At 49.9% G+C, this 16,890-nt stretch overlaps 2 protein-coding genes across 3 annotated transcripts in view; both read left to right on the top strand.

Annotated features, from left to right (window-relative positions):
- The window catches only part of RNF220 (ring finger protein 220), a 224,544-nt gene that overhangs the window by 130,432 nt on the left and 77,222 nt on the right, over positions 1 to 16,890 (top strand). The gene's annotated exons all lie outside the window — the stretch shown is intronic.
- The window catches only part of RPS8 (ribosomal protein S8), a 396,253-nt gene continuing 390,560 nt past the window's right edge, over positions 11,198 to 16,890 (top strand). Inside the window, exon 1 of the mRNA XM_067009060.1 lies at positions 11,198 to 11,201. Coding sequence (XP_066865161.1) covers positions 11,198 to 11,201 — 4 coding nt within the window. The remainder of the gene's footprint in view (positions 11,202 to 16,890) is intronic.

Raw genomic sequence — 16,890 nt, 5'->3', positions numbered from 1 at the left:
CATGCTGTTCCCTCCTCCCTCCCCTTCTCCCCTACCCTCCACTCCTGTCAACTCCAAGATTTCCCCAGATCTTAGCTTAAACTCAATTCCTCCAGGAAGCCTTCTCTGCCCTACCCCCCAAGATTAGGATAGGTGCCACTTCTATGTATTTCCACATCAAGCCATGTTCACCCCTCTGATAAGGTTATCTTATTATAATTGCCTGATTACTCATCTGTCTCTCCAACAAAACTGTGTGCTCAGTGAGACCGGGATTATATTTTGTTTACTGTTTGTTTTATCCACGGGGCCTAGCATAGTATCTAGAACATGGTAAGTGTTCCACAGATATTTGCTGAATATAAGAATGAATGAATACACCAAACCATACAGCTGCCCAGTCCTGACATTCTCTGTGTCGCAATTAAATTTCTTTTTAGCCATTGTACCCTCTGCAAAGCTGTAGGAGTGAACATCTAAGTAGAGCAACGAGAAGCTGCCCAGGCCAAGGACATGGGATTAAATTTCTCTTTGGTTTCTCTACAGTCTGCCCATCAACCCAACAGGGAGAGGCAGCTTCTTCTTTTTTTTTTTTTTTTTTTTTTTTTGTGGTACTCGGGCCCCTCACTGTTGTGGCCTCTCCCATTGCGGAGCACAGGCTCTGGACGCACAGGCTCAGCAGCCATGGCTCACGGGCCCAGCCGCTCCGCGGCATGTGGGATCCTCCCGGACCGGGGCACGAACCTGTGTCCCCTGCATCGGCAGGCGGACTCTCAACCACTGCGCCACCAGGGAAGCCCGAGCTTCTTCTTAATATAATACTGAAAGACCCATGGTAGACAAACTAGGATGGGATCGAAGAGAACTTGCTGGAACAAATATATGTCCAGCTAGTGTCATATCTCTGAAGATGCCTCTTGTACTAGTCAAGGTTCTAGCAAGGAACAGAGGTCCACAAATGGAGTAACTGAGGAAAGTTTAATGAAGGGACTATTTACAAAGAGAACATGGAGCACGGCAGGGGGGCTGTTACCACCCCTTGGCCCGAGCATCAACCAGATCCCAGAAAGAGCTGTGGCTGTGACTACAGCTGTGCTTAGGAGCTGTGACCTTCAGAAAAGGAGGAAGGAGCCAGGATATTATTTATCCCAACTGCTTCTCTCCTCCTGTCCTCCAATGTCCTCCATGCCTCGAACCCAATAGGAATCCTGAAGGCAAGGAAGCGTGCTTGAGGCAGTGCACAGAAGTCGGCTTCTGGAGGACAGGACAGGATGCAGAGGGTGGTGTCTAGAGCTGGAGGGGCAAATAGAGAAGGGAGGCAGGATGGAGATGAGCAGAGCTGGGTCTCCTCGTCCACTCAGGCTGCACCCAGAACAAAGAGCAAGAGCCTCTGAAGAGGCAAAGCCCAGAATGTGGGGCTCTGGCAGCCCAGTGGGCACTGAAGACAGACTTGGGCCAAAAATCTAGGAACTCTTAGCACTGCGTAGGGAGTACATTTCTCACCTGCCCTTACCCCTCTGTTATTCCACTCCCCTGGCATAGTGACAGTTCCCAAATTTACACTGAGTAGGACCCCTGGCAGCTATTTCAAATTGCATTTCTTGATCTAGTCATACTCAGCAAAGCTCCCTGTTCTGAAGAGCTGAGAACCTGCCAAGAGCTTCCTCAGTGTGTGTAGAGTGAAGGGCTCCAACGTTAGCCCCAAGAAGGAGGGGGCTTGGAATCAGCTGAGAAGAGAATGGAGAGACAGAAAGATCAACCTTTTCCCTAGAAATCATCCGAGGCACAGCTGGGGGCCCCATAACGGAGCAGTTCCTTGCCGGCAGCCATGTGGGGAGCCAGCCTAGGTCCCTGCTGGAATTTCATAGCAAGCAGGTGGAAGGCAATGGCCTTCCCAGCTAACCTTCCCCACCCTTTCTTCTCTCTGTTTTGGTCTCTTCCTCTTTATCTCCATTGCTTCCATTGTTCTAGCTCAGACCTGTCCTCATACTTCCTTCTATATTTCTTTTTATTTATTTATGGCCACGCCACACAGCTTGCACGATCTTAGTTCCCTGACCAGAGATCGAACCCATGCCCCCTACAATGGAAGCATGGAGTCCTGACCACTGGACCGCCAGGGAATTCCCTTTTTTTAATTTTTAATTTAATTTTTATTTTTTATTTTATATTGGAACAGTTGATTTACAATGCTGTGTTAGTTTCAGGTTTACAGCAAAGTGATTCATTTATATATATATATAACGGAATGGATATATATATATATATATTCATTCTTTTTCAGATTCTTTTCCCATATAGGTTATTACAGAATATTGAGTAGAGTTCCCTGTGCCATACAGTAGGTCCTTGTTTATTATCTATTTTATATATAGTAGTGTGTATATATTAATCCCAAGCTCCTAATTTATCCCTCCCCCTGCCATATTTCCCCTTTGGTAACCATAAGTTTGTGTTCGAAGTCTGTGAGTCTGCTTCCGTTTTGTAGATAAGTTCATTTGCATTATTTTTTTAGATTCCACATATGTGATATTATATTTGTCTTTCTCTGTCTGACTTACCTCCTAGATTTCTGTAATAGCTTCCTAGCTAGTCTTAACAATTCTGAATCCTTAATTCTTCCTCCACACTGTTTTGAGAGTGATACTTCTAAATTGCAAATCCAACCATGTCTCACCCCTTTCTTAATTCCTCCAATGGCTCTTTCTTGCCTATAGGACCAGGTCCAGACTCCTGAGTATAGTGTTCAAAGCCCTTTATGATCTGACCCTACCTACCTCCTAGTCTCAGCTGCTATGGCTCCTCTCTGCAGACCCTAAATTCCAGCTATACTGAAGTACTTCCTTTGCAAATACTAATTTATTTTTACCTCCGTGACTCCACATACCATTCATTTCCTCTGCCTAAAATGCCCTTCATATGTCCCTTCATCTACCTGTTGAATTCCTACTCATTTTCCAAGACCCAGCTAGAGTGGCACATCCTCCTTAAAGCCTTCCTTGATGTTGTTCATCACTCCCTCCTTTGTGCCTCTACCCAGAACATATTTCTATCACTATACCATTTTCTAAGATCTGTTCACATGTTTTTCTCCCCCTTCAAACCATGAACTTTTTTTTTTTTTTTTTTTTTTTTTTTTTTTTTTTTGCGGTATGCGGGCCTCTCACTGTTGTGGCCTCTCCCGTTGCGGAGCACAGGCTCTGGACGCGCAGGGGTAGCGGCCATGGCTCACGGGCTTAGTTGCTCCGCGGCATGTGGGATCTTCCCGGACCAGGGCACGAACCCGTGTCTCCTGCATCGGCAGGCGGATTCTCAACCACTGAGCCACCAGGGAAGCCCCCAAACCATGAGCTTCTTAAAAATAGGTTTCCTTCAATCTAGCACAGTGCCTGGCACAAAAAACACGATCCATAAAGAGCCGGTTCATGACAACCTGAATGAACAAATGACTCCTTTCTCTGTCTTGAGACTTGCCTGCTGTCCTCTGCTAAACCTGCCCTCTTTTTACTACAACTCTTCCAGACGGGCTGCGCCAGTTTATGATATCTCCTTGCCTCTCTTGTCTCTTCCTGGCTGTTCCTAATGTTCATTTCTAACCAAAGCTCCCCTCTATAAATGTTGCCTGACTGGTAGGGAGTACCCAGGGAGCTCAGAGCATAACTGAGCTGTCCTTGCCCACTGAGAACCCCAGGAGACTGGAAATGGCCAAGACAATCCCAGAACTAATGGTGAACCATGGGGCCTCACTCTGCATCTCTCTAGGGGCTGAGCTGAATGAGCTTCTTTCTGCTTAGCTCTAAAACCTACCAGTTATTTTGAGTCTCAAATTTGAAATCCACTAGAATCCCTGTCTGCCCCTTTCCATCTCAAGGCCTGATTGTCATAAGATCTTGAGGGTCTTGCCTTGGGAATTCTGACCCTGCTTTTACTCTCCATAGGGGAGCCCAGATTTTCCTTTGTTGTTCATCTGTCACTACCCTGTTCTCTTCCAAACAACTCTTCTCTCTGTCCCTCTCTCTGTCCTCCCCACCCCCTTCACTGTTCTATTGTCTGAATCTAAACATGTCCTTTATTCTCCACCCCCAAATCTTGGGACTTGTCATTCCCTCTTTCCTTGGATACCTTTATGTCCTTTTCCACTTGTTAAAAACCAACTTGTTATTCAAGGCCCATTTCAAATATCATCTTCTCCATAAAATCTTTTTTGATCCCTATTCCAAACCCCACAGAATCTCTCCCTTCTTTGAGTGCCATACTCTCCTGCACTTTTCTTACAGCCCTCACTATGTCCACCCCGTGTTGACAGTGTTCTCTCTAATCCTCTTATAAAAATGTAAGCTTCTGGATAGAAACTGTTCAGGTTTACATCCTGCACAATGCTTTGTCATAGTAGGTGCTCCATGAATATTTATTGCATTGGATTGAAATGCCTTGAGATTCAGGATCATCCATATTCATTCCTTCATTCACTGAACAAACCCTGATTAAGGGACATCTACGACTCTGTCTTTCATAAATTTGTCCAAAGACTTTTTAATTCATTTATGTTTTCTGCTAGACCCACAACTTGGGATAATGAGTTTCTTAAGTTTACTGGCCCCTGTGTAAAACAGTAATCACCTGTGTTCACCCCAAATGTGCTCAAGTTTCAAAGCAAACCCATTTTGCCTAGGGTTTCAGGATTTCATGAGTAAGTCTCCAGCCACCTTCCCTACGCCATTTGTGATTTCCTGCACGTCCCCCAGCAGCCCTCACATTTGCAGACTGGAACGTGAGTCGTTTAGCCTTTCCTACCAAGGAGATTTTGCAGCCTCTGGGTCTCCTCCAGGACAGGACAGAATGACACAGCGGAGCCCTGCAGGTAGGACTGTCCCAGCTGCACACCTCGAGGAGTGTGTGCTCCTTCTTTAAGATCCTTGTTCACGGTTCTCTTAGTCTTTTGGCCAACAGCCTCAGGGAACTGTCTAAATGAAGAAGGATTTCCAGGTCCTTTGCCAGAACCGTGGCTGACCATGCAGAGTCAAGCACTGGAGAGGGGGTTTTGATGTGTTTATCACAAAAGGCATTGCCTTGCACTTGCCCACATTTAATTGAGTCTGTACCCTTTTGCCCTGAAGTCTTCCTGCCAACTAGGTCCAGGAGGATTCTGGAAAACAGCATCCCATGGCCTGTCCCCCAACCATATATACATACACACTCCAAGGGTCACAACTTTGGCTGGATGCCTGGGGCTGTTTTCTAGGAGAGTCCTTGCACCATGTAAAAGAGCAGTCTCTTCCATTTCTCCCTGTCTAGTTAGACACAAAACATATAAGCCTTTGTTTACACCCTCAGAGACCCCGTAGTAGGCTTGGGGTGGGGGTGGGGAAATAGACACATACGATAGTATTATTAACAGCAGCATTTACTACTTATTGAGCTTATTGCCAGGTACTTTACATACATTCTTTATATTGAGGAATCAGGTTTAATCCTTACAACAGCCCCACAAGGTATTTTAACCCCATTTTACAGATGAAGCTTCCAAAGCACAGAGAGGTTAAATAACTGCCCCAAGTTCACACAGCTAGTAAGTTCACAGTTAGAATTTTTTCCCAGGTGTGTCTAATTCCCAAGTCTGTGTCCTTTGTCACTACATTACATGGTCTCAACACATAACAGCTACCTGACATGTCAGAGCGCTGGTGAAAGTGGTCAGTATTGGACTCTTCTGGTCTCTCCCCGGTTACCTGCCACCTGTCTCAAGCTAATCTTTTTGTACCTGAGTTTAAACCTCATTTCCTGAGGGAAGCTTTCCCCAGCCCCCATTATTCACGCCTATAAAACCTGCCCTTGCCTCTTGCAGCCACATTTAAGCAACTGTTTGTTTCGTGTTTTCCTTTCCTACTGGAAAGCAAGTCCAGAGGGCAGGACCTACGACAAGTTTGTTCACCATTTTGTCCCTAGCACCAAGCACAGTGCCCACCACATAGTAGATGTTAATTAAACTTTCTTTCTCAGGGAGCTTCACTGGATTTCCAGCCCTCCCTCCTCCCCAGCTGGGAGCAGAACGCCCCAGGCCAGCCCTCCTCTGCCACCTCCACCTTGCTTCTAGAACTTCCTTCAGTGGTGACACTCCAGCATCCCCTCACCTCAGTCCTCAGCCTTCCCATCTCTTGGCTACTGGGAGTTTTGTTTGTACTTTTGTGCTGTTCCGTGGAAGCACGGCAGTCCCTCAGCCCCAGCAGGGCAGGTTGCTGACCGGAGCAGCCAGTAGCCGGGATACCAGGTTTCCCTTTGCTAAGCTTTTTCCTTAGGAATGATTTAAGGCCCCGAACAGATACGTGAAGAGCAAACCCACAATGAAGTCAGCACTCTGCTTATTAAGTGGAAAAAGCTGTGCTCGGCTTATTGAAATGTTCATTAGACAGATATATAGAGATGGGAAGGAGGAAGGGAGGGTGGGCAGCACTGCAGGATCAGGCCAAACACAGCAGGCGAGGCCGGGGGCATCTCAGGGGAGACCTTGGGCCAGCCCTGAAGGAGCAGGAGTGCAGGCTGGAGCAGGTGGGTGACACCGGTGAGGAAGAGGGGCCACAGCTCTGACTCACTGGAAAGGAGAGCTGAAGGAAGGGGGCTCTCCCGGCATCGTGAGCAAGCTTTGCCAGCTGAAGCTGCCATCTCTGGGAGGAGGTGGATGGAGAGGACTTGGCCCCTAGGCGGTTGAGGCATCTCCAGCCCACTTTTGGGAACGCCCACTTCTCTGCATCAAATGTCATTCTCTTTGCCCAGGCACGTAATTTCTGAAGAGCTCCGGCCCTGTTCATTTGCCTACTGTAAAGGCAAGAGGGTGACTGTGCTTTGTCAGGAAGAGTGGGCCCGTACAGAGAAGCATTGCGAAGCTGACCCATCACTGCGCCCAGTGAGGGAGCCTCCTCGGGCAGAGCCCCCCAGCCCCCTGCCTACAGCTCCATCAGCCCTGAGCTCCCTCTAGGAAGGGCTGTTCCTGGGCTGGGAGCTGAGGCTTGATGGGCCCCTCGGACCAGGCAGAGTCATGGCTCCTTCAGATCCTCCAGGCTTCCGGCTCCTGTCATCCAGGTATAGCCCCAGCAGAGCTCAGCGCTCTGAGTAGTGTGGCCTTTAAAAAGGCTGTAGCCACTTGCTACTCAGGATTCCCTCCTGACACATGGGGAGAACTCGTGGTGAGCAGGTACTTGTTGGGTGGTTCTGTGCCTGCAGCAGTAGTGCAGAGCCTGGCTCCAAAGAGGGCTTCTTCCATGGAAGGTTGAGTTGGTGGCTGACTGAGTGAGTGAAAATTCTGCACCCCTGTCCCACCCTTTCAGATAGGAGAAGAATCATGATGTGATTCGAGGACCAGGCACTGTTTTCAAACAGGAAAATCAGCCCCGAGATCTTCCAATATCTTCAAATTCCTTCCTTGCCTTCAATTAGTTTGGCTCCTGGAGAATAGAGGTGGTGGTGACCATAATAAGAAAAAAGACACTGGCAGGAAATGTGTGGGAATAGAAGGATAAAAATAGTATCTGTAGCATTTCAGAGCGTCTTCACACACATTATCTCATTTAATCCTCATTCACTTGTTCAACAAATACTTGTTGAACTCCTTTTCCCTGTCAGACACTGCCCAAGCACTGGAGCTACCTCTGTGAGCAAGACCCAAGCTGTCCCTCCCCCTGTGTAGCATATGGCCTTCTGGAGAGCAAACTTCATGACAATTCTGCATGGATTCCTTCGTTCAGCAAACAATGATGCCAGGCCAGACTCCTGGGGATGGGAAAATGAATCAGACATGAATCCTGCCCTAGAGAAGTTTATAGTCTATGAAGCATATGGACAAGGACACAGACAATTATCAAACAGTGCAATAAATGCACTGAGAGGTTAGGGAAGCCCTCCTGAAGACTTTTGAGCTAAGTCTTAAAAAAGAGCATATGTTTACCAGGCATTCAGGGAGAAGGAATTTCTAGGCACACAGAACATGGATTTGGGGGGGAATTTAAACCATTCAGCCATGAGGGAAGTAGTGGAAATGGTGTTAAAGAGGGAAGCCCAAATCCAGAAGGAATTGCCATGCTAGGCCCTGGAGTTGGAACCATTCTACAGGCACTGGGGGTCACCGAAGAGGAAAAGTCCCCTTGGCAGCACTGAAAGAGGTTGTCTAGAGGGGCCGAGCAAACGCAGGGCCCATTTGGGGCTGTCTCCCAATGGGCTGAGTGCGTCAGACCAGGGCAGTGGCACTGGGATTGGTTGACTAAGAGACCTGCTGGATACGGGGACTGGAGGAGGCCGTCTCTGTTTCACAGTGGGGGCGAGTGCAGGGGCAGTGCCCCATCCAGGTGGACCCAGAGCCAGGTGGGGAGTCGAAGGCTCTGCAGGGAGCTGTGGCTGTTTCAACCCACAGGCAGTCCCTGCCTCTGATGCTGAGGCAGCTGACACCTGCTCCCGGGCCTTGAAGACTCCATTTCCCACTCCCTCCCTCTGCCTCGCTGACGTTGGAGGTGATTAGTAATAAAACTTTAACAAGCATCCATAGGTGTGTCTCCCTGTCACTTTTATGAGGCCATTTCCTGAGCAAAGATATAGGAGCGCCTTCAGCCTCCGAGCTGCTGTTTCAGTCTCCACCTCAGCCTGAGCAGGTCCCAGACGGCGGCAGGGGCTAAGTGGGGATGGCTGAAGGAGACTGGAACACACTTAGCTCGAAGAAGCCCAGAAAAGGCAGGTGCCATCTCCCTTTACGCCCCAAAGGTTTCTTCCTATGGACTGGAAATTGTCGCTGGAGAGCCTGGGGCCATTTTCCCTGCTGGAGCCATTACAAATCCAAAGGGGGCTCATACCTTCCTTTCCTCCACCCCATGCAGCCCCTTCCAGCCTTGTCCTAGAGTTTCACTTTCTTGATTCATTCAATCAATATGTATTCATCCAATGCTACCACAGAAGGAAGCCAGGGATCCAGTCAAGAGCCATACTTGCTCCCTGCCCTTGGGCTGCTGGTGACCTGATTGGGGCTGGAAATGGCAGACACCAAGTAATCCAAATACACGTGATCGAAGTTCTCTTTGGCAAGAATAAGACGCTATGGTGGGAACCCAGAAAATGGTGCACTTGACAAGGCCAAGGGAATGAGGAGAAGATGGGGAGTATTTCACCAGGAAGGGGATGATGGGCCTAGGGGCCTGGGCCTCACTAAATAAGAAGGATTTTGTGAGCTGGAGCAGAGAGAGGCAGCCTCCTCTTCCCTGGCAAGGTCCTCAGTCCGCAGGGGCAAGGCCAGGCTGGGCTCGTTGGCTCTGAGCAAGCTCTAACTGGGCTGAGTGGGGGCTGAGCAGGGCCGCCGGGCCGTGGGCCCCCTGCTGCAGGGGTGGCTGAAGCGGCACAGCGGTTGTGGAGAAACGGGCTCTGTGCACAACGGCTGAGATCTTGAGGGATGCAGTGCTTTCCTCCTGGCCCTGATGGTGCCTCTTCCAAGGCCCTCCAGGGAAGTGGGGCCAGGTGAACAGGAAGAGGGGAAGCTGTTGCACTTGACACTTTGGCTCTTCCCTTGTCCTAGAAATCCTCTATCACGGGGTCTGTGACCCCACTGTTTCCTGTAGTATGACCTAGTGCACTGATGCCTGAGATTGGACAGACCTGGTTTCAAATCTTAGCTCCTGAATTTGAATCGCCTGATAATACCGAGGCAAGTTACACTCTCTGAACCTCCACCTGTAAGAGAGAGATAGAGCACCTACTTCAAAGGGTTTTTGTGAAGTTCAAACGCAATGATAACAGTTAGGCACCGGAAAGCTGATGGCTTGTTTGCCCAGCACCACCCCCTTTCCCTCCTCTCCGAGTGCCCTTCAGTCTTGTTCTGTGCTCCTTTTCTTCCACCAGCCCCTTGGGGTTCCCCAGGGCTGATGGCTCCTCAAGCCGTATGTCCTCATATTTCTCTCCTGAGTTGGAGACCCACAGGTCTAGGTGCCCATTAGATACAGCTAGTTCATCAATTAGTAGATGCCTATCCTGCAAGAACTCTACTGGCTCCTGTGGATTCAGAGCTCGTGCCTGCCCTCCAGGGTTTATAATCCCACAGTTTTATCCAACGGCCTCAGTTTCTTCGTGGAGTTGTAATTGAGGTCATCTGCTAAGAGGGGTGGGAGTGGGAGGAACGGGAGACCAGAGAGTGGTAAAGCTTAAAAAGAGCTGTAAAGGGCTTCCCTGGTGGCGCAGTGGTTGAGAATCCGCCTGCCGATGCAGGGGACACGGGTTCGTGCCCCGGTCCGGGAAGATCCCACATGCCGCGGAGCAGCTGGGCCCATGAGCCATGGCCGCTGAGCCTGCGCGTCCGGAGCCTGTGCTCCGCAGCGGGAGAGGCCACAACAGTGAGAGGCCCACGTACCGCAAAAAAAAAAAAAAAAAAAAAAAAAAAAATAGCTGTAAAAGAACAGTTCTCAAATTTCCTCTCCCTCCGTCCCTTGTTATTGCTACCGCTGTTTAGATCTCCGTCATCTCCCGCCTGGACTGGTGCAGTAGCCTTCTAACTCAGTGGTTTTCAACCTCGGCTAGATGTCTGAATCCCATGATGGAGATATTTTTTAAATCTGATGCCTGGATCTCTCCCCAGAGATTTGGATTTCATTGATCTTGATGTGGCCTGGGCATCAGCATTTTGAAGGCTCCCCCACTAATTCTGTTGTGCAGCCAAGGATGAGAACCACTCTCCTGTCTTCCTGCCTCTGTTCTCATCCCCTGTAACCTGCAGTCCATCCCGTGTGTGGTCAGGGTGATCTTTACAAGTTTGGTCGTGCTGTTCCCTTGCTTCCTTGTCCTTCGATTTTCGGTTCCTCCAGCACAGGGACTATACCTGAATCAGCTCTGCATCACAGTCCCTGGCATGGGGCCCTCATTGGAGAGCACCCAGTTAGCATTCAGTGAATGAACTAATGAATCGGTCACCAACAAACTGACAGATAGCAGTCGGTTCTGTTACTAGGAATATGTTGGTGCGCTACAGCAATTCACCACTGAGCCAAGAGGATAAGGCCAGTTAGGTACAGATCTGGAAGCCTGGGGAGAAAGCAGACCCCGGGGAGCGTGGGAGGGAGGAAGGAGGCAGTGAGAGGTCAGAAAGGCAGAGTTTCCTGAGAGGTGAATTATCAGAGGGACCACCATGAGTCGGGCAAGCACCTCAGCCCAGGAGTAATGGAGTTAGGGAGGAAGGCCCCGGCCGAGCCAGAGAGCGATGGAAGCTGCTTAATCTGCCCCCAGGAAGTGCAGGCTGGGAACAAGCAGGCAGGAGGCAGCAGGCCATTCCTCAGCGGCTAATGCCCCCAGCCTAACGCGATTACCCCTTCCTTCTCCCTCGGCCCAGGCAAGGGGGAGGTTGCACGGAGGGCAAGCATGCCCCGCAGCTGGGGAGGGTGGGGGCCATGGCTGGAGAAATCCAATCAGGAGTTCCACTTCAGTATTAGCCCGAGTTACCCATTTTAGCTGGAGGGGCTGGCAGAGCCTGGGTTAGGACCCGGACGGAGATGCTGATGGGAGATCTGTGAAACCCTCCATTCCACCCACCCCCCCTGCCCCGGTGCCAATGGGACTTGATCCGAGACTCCCATCCCCACCGTGTGACCCAAGCCTGCCGGCCAGTGGCCTCCCCTCTTCTCTGAAGACGATATGCCACCTCGGGGCTGGCCCCCCTCGCCGCTCCTCACTCCCCACCTCACAGCCTCTCACCCTCCCTCTCCGCTCCACATTGATATAAATGGAGGCTTCGGCTGCCTTTAAATAGTCCGATCTATCAGAGGGGCACACGCTGCCCATAAATCTGCCGGGGCTGATGGCTCCCTAAGTGGACTGATAGGAGCTATTTCCGGCAAGGTGTTCAGTTACTGCGCCCCTCCCGTCCCTCCCCCCAGCTTGCCCTTCCCCAGGGGCAGGGACCCTTTTTGTCATCTGGTAATTGACATTTTTTCACTTGCACTTGGTCCTACAGAGAGTGCAGCGCCCAGCCTGGCCCCTAACCGGATTAGCATTGGCTTTCAGAGAAGGCCCCTCCGGAGTCGACCTTCCCGTTCAAGAGATCAAGATCGAGCTGTTGGCTCAACACGGAAGGGGGCCGAGGTGGGAGGAGAGTGCCCTGGGGAGCCAAGACTAAGTGGGGGCGGCGGGGGCGGGGGGGCGGGTGATGAAGTCCCGGTCTCTCTCTGGCTAAGCCTGCCTGTTTCCAAGGCCCGGGCCTGTGGGGCATGGAAGGGACCAGAAGATAGGCTTAGGAGTTGGGGGTCTCCATCCTGTTAGATCCATCTGCCCCTGCCCATCAAGGCTGCTTTGGGCTAGCCTTGAGCTTTCCTGGTCTCGAAATGACCTCGTATTGAAGAGGGGATGGGGTCTCTCCAGATAAGTGGTATGGATCTGAGATAGAAGCTGGGGAAGCCTCAGCGCTGGCTGTTACACAGTAGGGGGTCTGGGGAGCACATACATTACCTTAATTTGGAGGGCAACTGCTAATGGATGGATTTCCCTGAGGGAGGGAGGAGGACCTCTAGAGCTCTGCCTGGCCTCCTGGCCCCAGGGCCCTGCCTGGGGAGACATAGAGATGCCCTTGGAGGTCACCCCAGTGGCCTCTGGTCAAGAGGTCATGATGGCTGCTCAGAGAACATCACTAACATAGCTCTAGTTCCCATCCCATCCTCCTATTGTTTTCAGAGGGCAGAAAGCTGAGCCTGCCTGGTTATATAGGCCCAGGCCCTTGCCCCTGCCAAGGACTCCTAGAATATTCCTAAGGTTCTTGGGTCAAAAGAGGAGACAAAGCCAGAGATGGTGAAGGGCAGAGAACTAGCAGAGAATTATCCTGGAGTGTGTCCAGGAGGCACCTGTCAGGCTTCTCTCCTGAAGTCTGGGTTCTCTAGGATGGGATCAAGTGGGTGGGCCAGGATTCCTTATCAGGGTACAGGAGGTGGGATGTTCCTGCTATGGATTCTGGTTAGGCAACCAGGAAGAGTCCAAACAGAAGGCTTGGAAGAGGGTTATTTGGAACAAAACAAGATTTGCATATTACAGTGACCCCATTTCTGACCAGCTGTGTGGGATGAGGACACAGCAGAAGGTGAAGGGAAGGACATGTGGTGAGGCTCCCAGCTGGGCAGGATCCTGAGGCAGGGACATAAGTTGGCCACATAACCCCTAGCCAGAGTCTTGGACCTGAAGGAGACTTTATCTCCTGCTCCAGGGAAGGGCCAAATAGTCACAGCAGTAACAGGCTGAGCCCTGGGAATAACATCAAGAATGCCCATATCATGGCGGTTGTTAATATCAACAGCACTTCTCACGAGATCTTTCAGGAGACTTGGAGAGAGCCTACCCTTTTGGGGTTGGGGGGTGGTAGGGAGGTGTGTAACCTTTGTTTAGGAGCAATCCAGAGAGATTCGGAGGTAGCCCCCAGGACCCCAGGGGAGCCTTCCAGAGCATAAGCATAGCTCTACATCCCTCTCTCCTTCCTTTCATTCATTCATTTATTCATTTATTCACTTGCTCGTTCAGTGCACTGTGTAACCTGCCTTGTACTAGTGACTGAAGGTGGGAGGTTAACCAGGCCCAATTCTTGCCACAAGGAGCTCGAGTCTAGCAGGGAGAAACAGTCTTGTAAACAGATGATGAAACCCAGCCTGTGAGCCCGGAGGTCCCTGATAAAAGCAGCCTGGAAAGCCCAGCCTCGCCCTGCAGTTGCAGACTCCACCCAGACTCCTGGGCATCCCCACTTTTTGACCCTCACACTTCTCAGATTCAATTTGTCCAAAATTGAACTTGCCATCTGTCCCCAAGCCTGTTCCCCCTTCAGTGGCCCTAACTCAGTGAATGGTGCCATAGTGAACCAGCACTCAGCCACCACAGCCAAAATTTCAGCTCATCTTCAATTCCTTCCTAACCCTCAATGTCCACATCCAACTAGTGATTTGTCAAGAGTGTCTCCTTTTCCCAATGTCATTAACACCGTGCCACTCCTCTGCTGAGAATCCTCCAATCCTCCTATTCCTCTGACTCAGGGTAACACCTTTACTGTGGCCACAAGGTCCTGCAGGAGCTGCCTCTCCCACCCTCACTCTGCTCCAGCCACACCGGCTGCCTGGCTGTTCCTCAAACATTTAATAATATTAATAAACACTTGCTATGACATAAGTATGTGTTATTTACATGTGTTATTTCACATAAACATTTGTGTACCTGTTCTTGACTTTCCTACCTGTGATCTTGAGAACACTGAATTTATCTTAACTCTTGTTGGATAAATTCACCACTGTAACCCCAGTGCCTGGCACATGGTAGATGCTCGTGTAATATCTGCTGAATAAATGAATGGGCAAGTACCAAATGGAGTATCCCTGGATAAAGAAAGACCCTGGAGAAGTGCACTAATCTAATCACTCTGCAGAACTTGGAAGGTGTTTCTCTACAGCCCTTGCACTCCTGGAGGTCTGCCCATACCTATGACAATCAGAGACAGAGAGAACTCAAGGCCATGTGACTGACTGATGAGCAATGTGCCCATGACTCAAGGGGGCCCCAGCATCTGAGCTTGGTCTTAACAGATGAGGAGGATGCCCAGGCTGGGGAACCATTGAGGATGGAATTATAGAGGCAGAGGAGGAGAGGCGCGTGGAAGGTCACTAGGGCTGAGTTGCATCTCTCCCACAGACACACTGTGTGGCTTGGAATAACTCATCTCCCCTCTCTGTTCTTTTTTCTTTTCATTTATGGAATGGGATGGGGGGATTCGATGGAAAGATTTCTGAGGCCATTCTTTCTTGAATATTCTAGAATGCTACACAAGCTGTTTGGGTGCAGACTGACTGACTGGGTCTAGAAGCTCAGCAGAGGAGCCTGGCTTTTTGGTCTTGTTGGCAGAACAGTTTCTAGGCAGAAAAGTTAGCCTCAGAACTTAATCCGTTTCAGGACTAGAGGCAAAAACTTCCTTCCTGACCTCCAAACAGACCTTGAGGTTTTTGGAAAATTGATGAAGACCAAAGACTTCACTTGGGGGCAGTCTGGGTGTGGAGCGAAAGAGAGGTGACTGCAGCAAAGGCATTGTCCCTCCAAGGGAGACTCTGGAAAGGAGCTTTTTTCTGTTTTTAGACTAGCCTCTCTCCCCGCCCCACTCTCCCAAAAAATTATTATAAAGAATTATTGCCATTAGTACGTCTTTCCTACTGAAAGGAGAAAATCGCCTCATTCATAATTTATACCCTCAATTACTATTAATAAAGAAATATTTCAGCAGAAAATCGCCTGGGAAAATTACACGTAACATTGCATTAACATTCTATTTGAACATTTTCATCACATTTGTTATAGAGTTAATAAGAGGGATACGGTCCCCTGACTTCTTCATGAAATTATGGGCTGACGATGATAGTTTAATCTTTTAGACTTTATATAATATATTCACTTTACTAATTGAGCTATCCAAGGAGCAGTTAGAGATGTTCTTAAACATGGAGACAGAGGAATCAGGGCCATGACTTTGCTGCCAGAGGCACCGCCTGTCAGGGTGGGCACGGACGCAGCCTGCTGACTTAGGCGCTGGCTAGCCTAAACCCCACCCTGGCCAAGCCCAGGATCTTTGCATCACCTCCAAAGGCAGCAGCTACCCAGGACCAGCAGGAAGGCATGGGGGCTGCTGAGAGGGAACAGAGAGAAAGGGAGAAAGAAGACCATGGGGAGGTGAGTGGAGAGGAGAAAAGGAGACAGAAAGGGCATCCCTTTCTAGACCTTTCTTTCCATAGTCATTGACTTACATGCCTTATGCCTTCATTGTCCTGGGCCCCAGGGGGAGCTCAGACCCATGATGGTCTGTGGGATGGCTCTTGGCAGTGGTCCTAGGTACCAAGAGCTCCTGGAAGATCGAGGGCCATCCTAGCACAAAGGAAGGAAGTGGGGGGTGGGCCAGGAGGGTGTTCAGGTCTTAACAGAAATGATGGGTGTATGTTTTGGGTAATGGGGAGGAGAGCTGAACCAAGTTAAGACCATTTATTCATAACTGCTTTAGTTGATGTGCTCTTCCATCCATTGCCTCAGTGAGCACCCAGCAATGCTGGGAAGCAGACCCAGCGAGGGGTGTAGTTCCCACTCCTGACTCAGCTCAAATGGCGCCTCCATGGGGGCTTTTCTTACTCATCCCTTTCCTTGTCACTCTCTATGATTGATTTGGGGTTTAACATTGATCACTTCTTAAAATGGCTTGTTTTCTCCCCTGCTAGAGTTTAAGTTCTCTGTCAGTGCCATTCAATGTTGAATGCCCAGCACCTAGATCAGGGCCTGCATACAGTAGGCACTCTATACATATTTGTTGGGCTGACAGATGTGAAGTATAGAATGGTCAGAAAATGTAGCTGAGGGCTTCCCTGGTGGCGCAGTGGTTGAGAGTCCGCCTGCCGATGCAAGGGACCTGGGTTCGAGCCCCGGTCCGGGAAGATCCCACATGCCGCGGAGCGGCTGGGCCCGTGAGCCACGGCCGCTGAGCCTGAGTGTCCGGAGCCTGTGCTCTGCAACGGGAGAGGCCACAACAGTGAGAGGCCCGCGTACCGCAAAAAAAAAAAAAAGAAAAAGAAATGTAGCTGAGACCACATAGTTCTATCTGAGCAGAGACTAAAACTGAAGGCTCCTCCTTTCTAATTCACTTATGATTCTTGGAACCTCTTTTAATCTTACTTACCTGCTATATCAGCCAATGGGAAGGTGTCAGACCACGTCTCACCACCTTCATTGCTTGTATGGGAATACAGGCCACCATCAGCCTTCCTTGTACCCCTGCAATAGTCTCCCTGCTTCCTTTCTTGCTCTCCTACAATCTGTTCTCTATACAGCAGCCAGAGTAATCCTTTAAAACATAAATCAGATTAGGTTAATCCCTTGCTCCAAACTTTACTAGGTCTTCCTATC

This window comes from Kogia breviceps, chromosome 1, assembly GCF_026419965.1.
Source record: "Kogia breviceps isolate mKogBre1 chromosome 1, mKogBre1 haplotype 1, whole genome shotgun sequence".
NCBI classification, from domain to species: domain Eukaryota; kingdom Metazoa; phylum Chordata; class Mammalia; order Artiodactyla; family Physeteridae; genus Kogia; species Kogia breviceps.
This window is presented reverse-complemented; position numbering and strand designations above follow the sequence as displayed.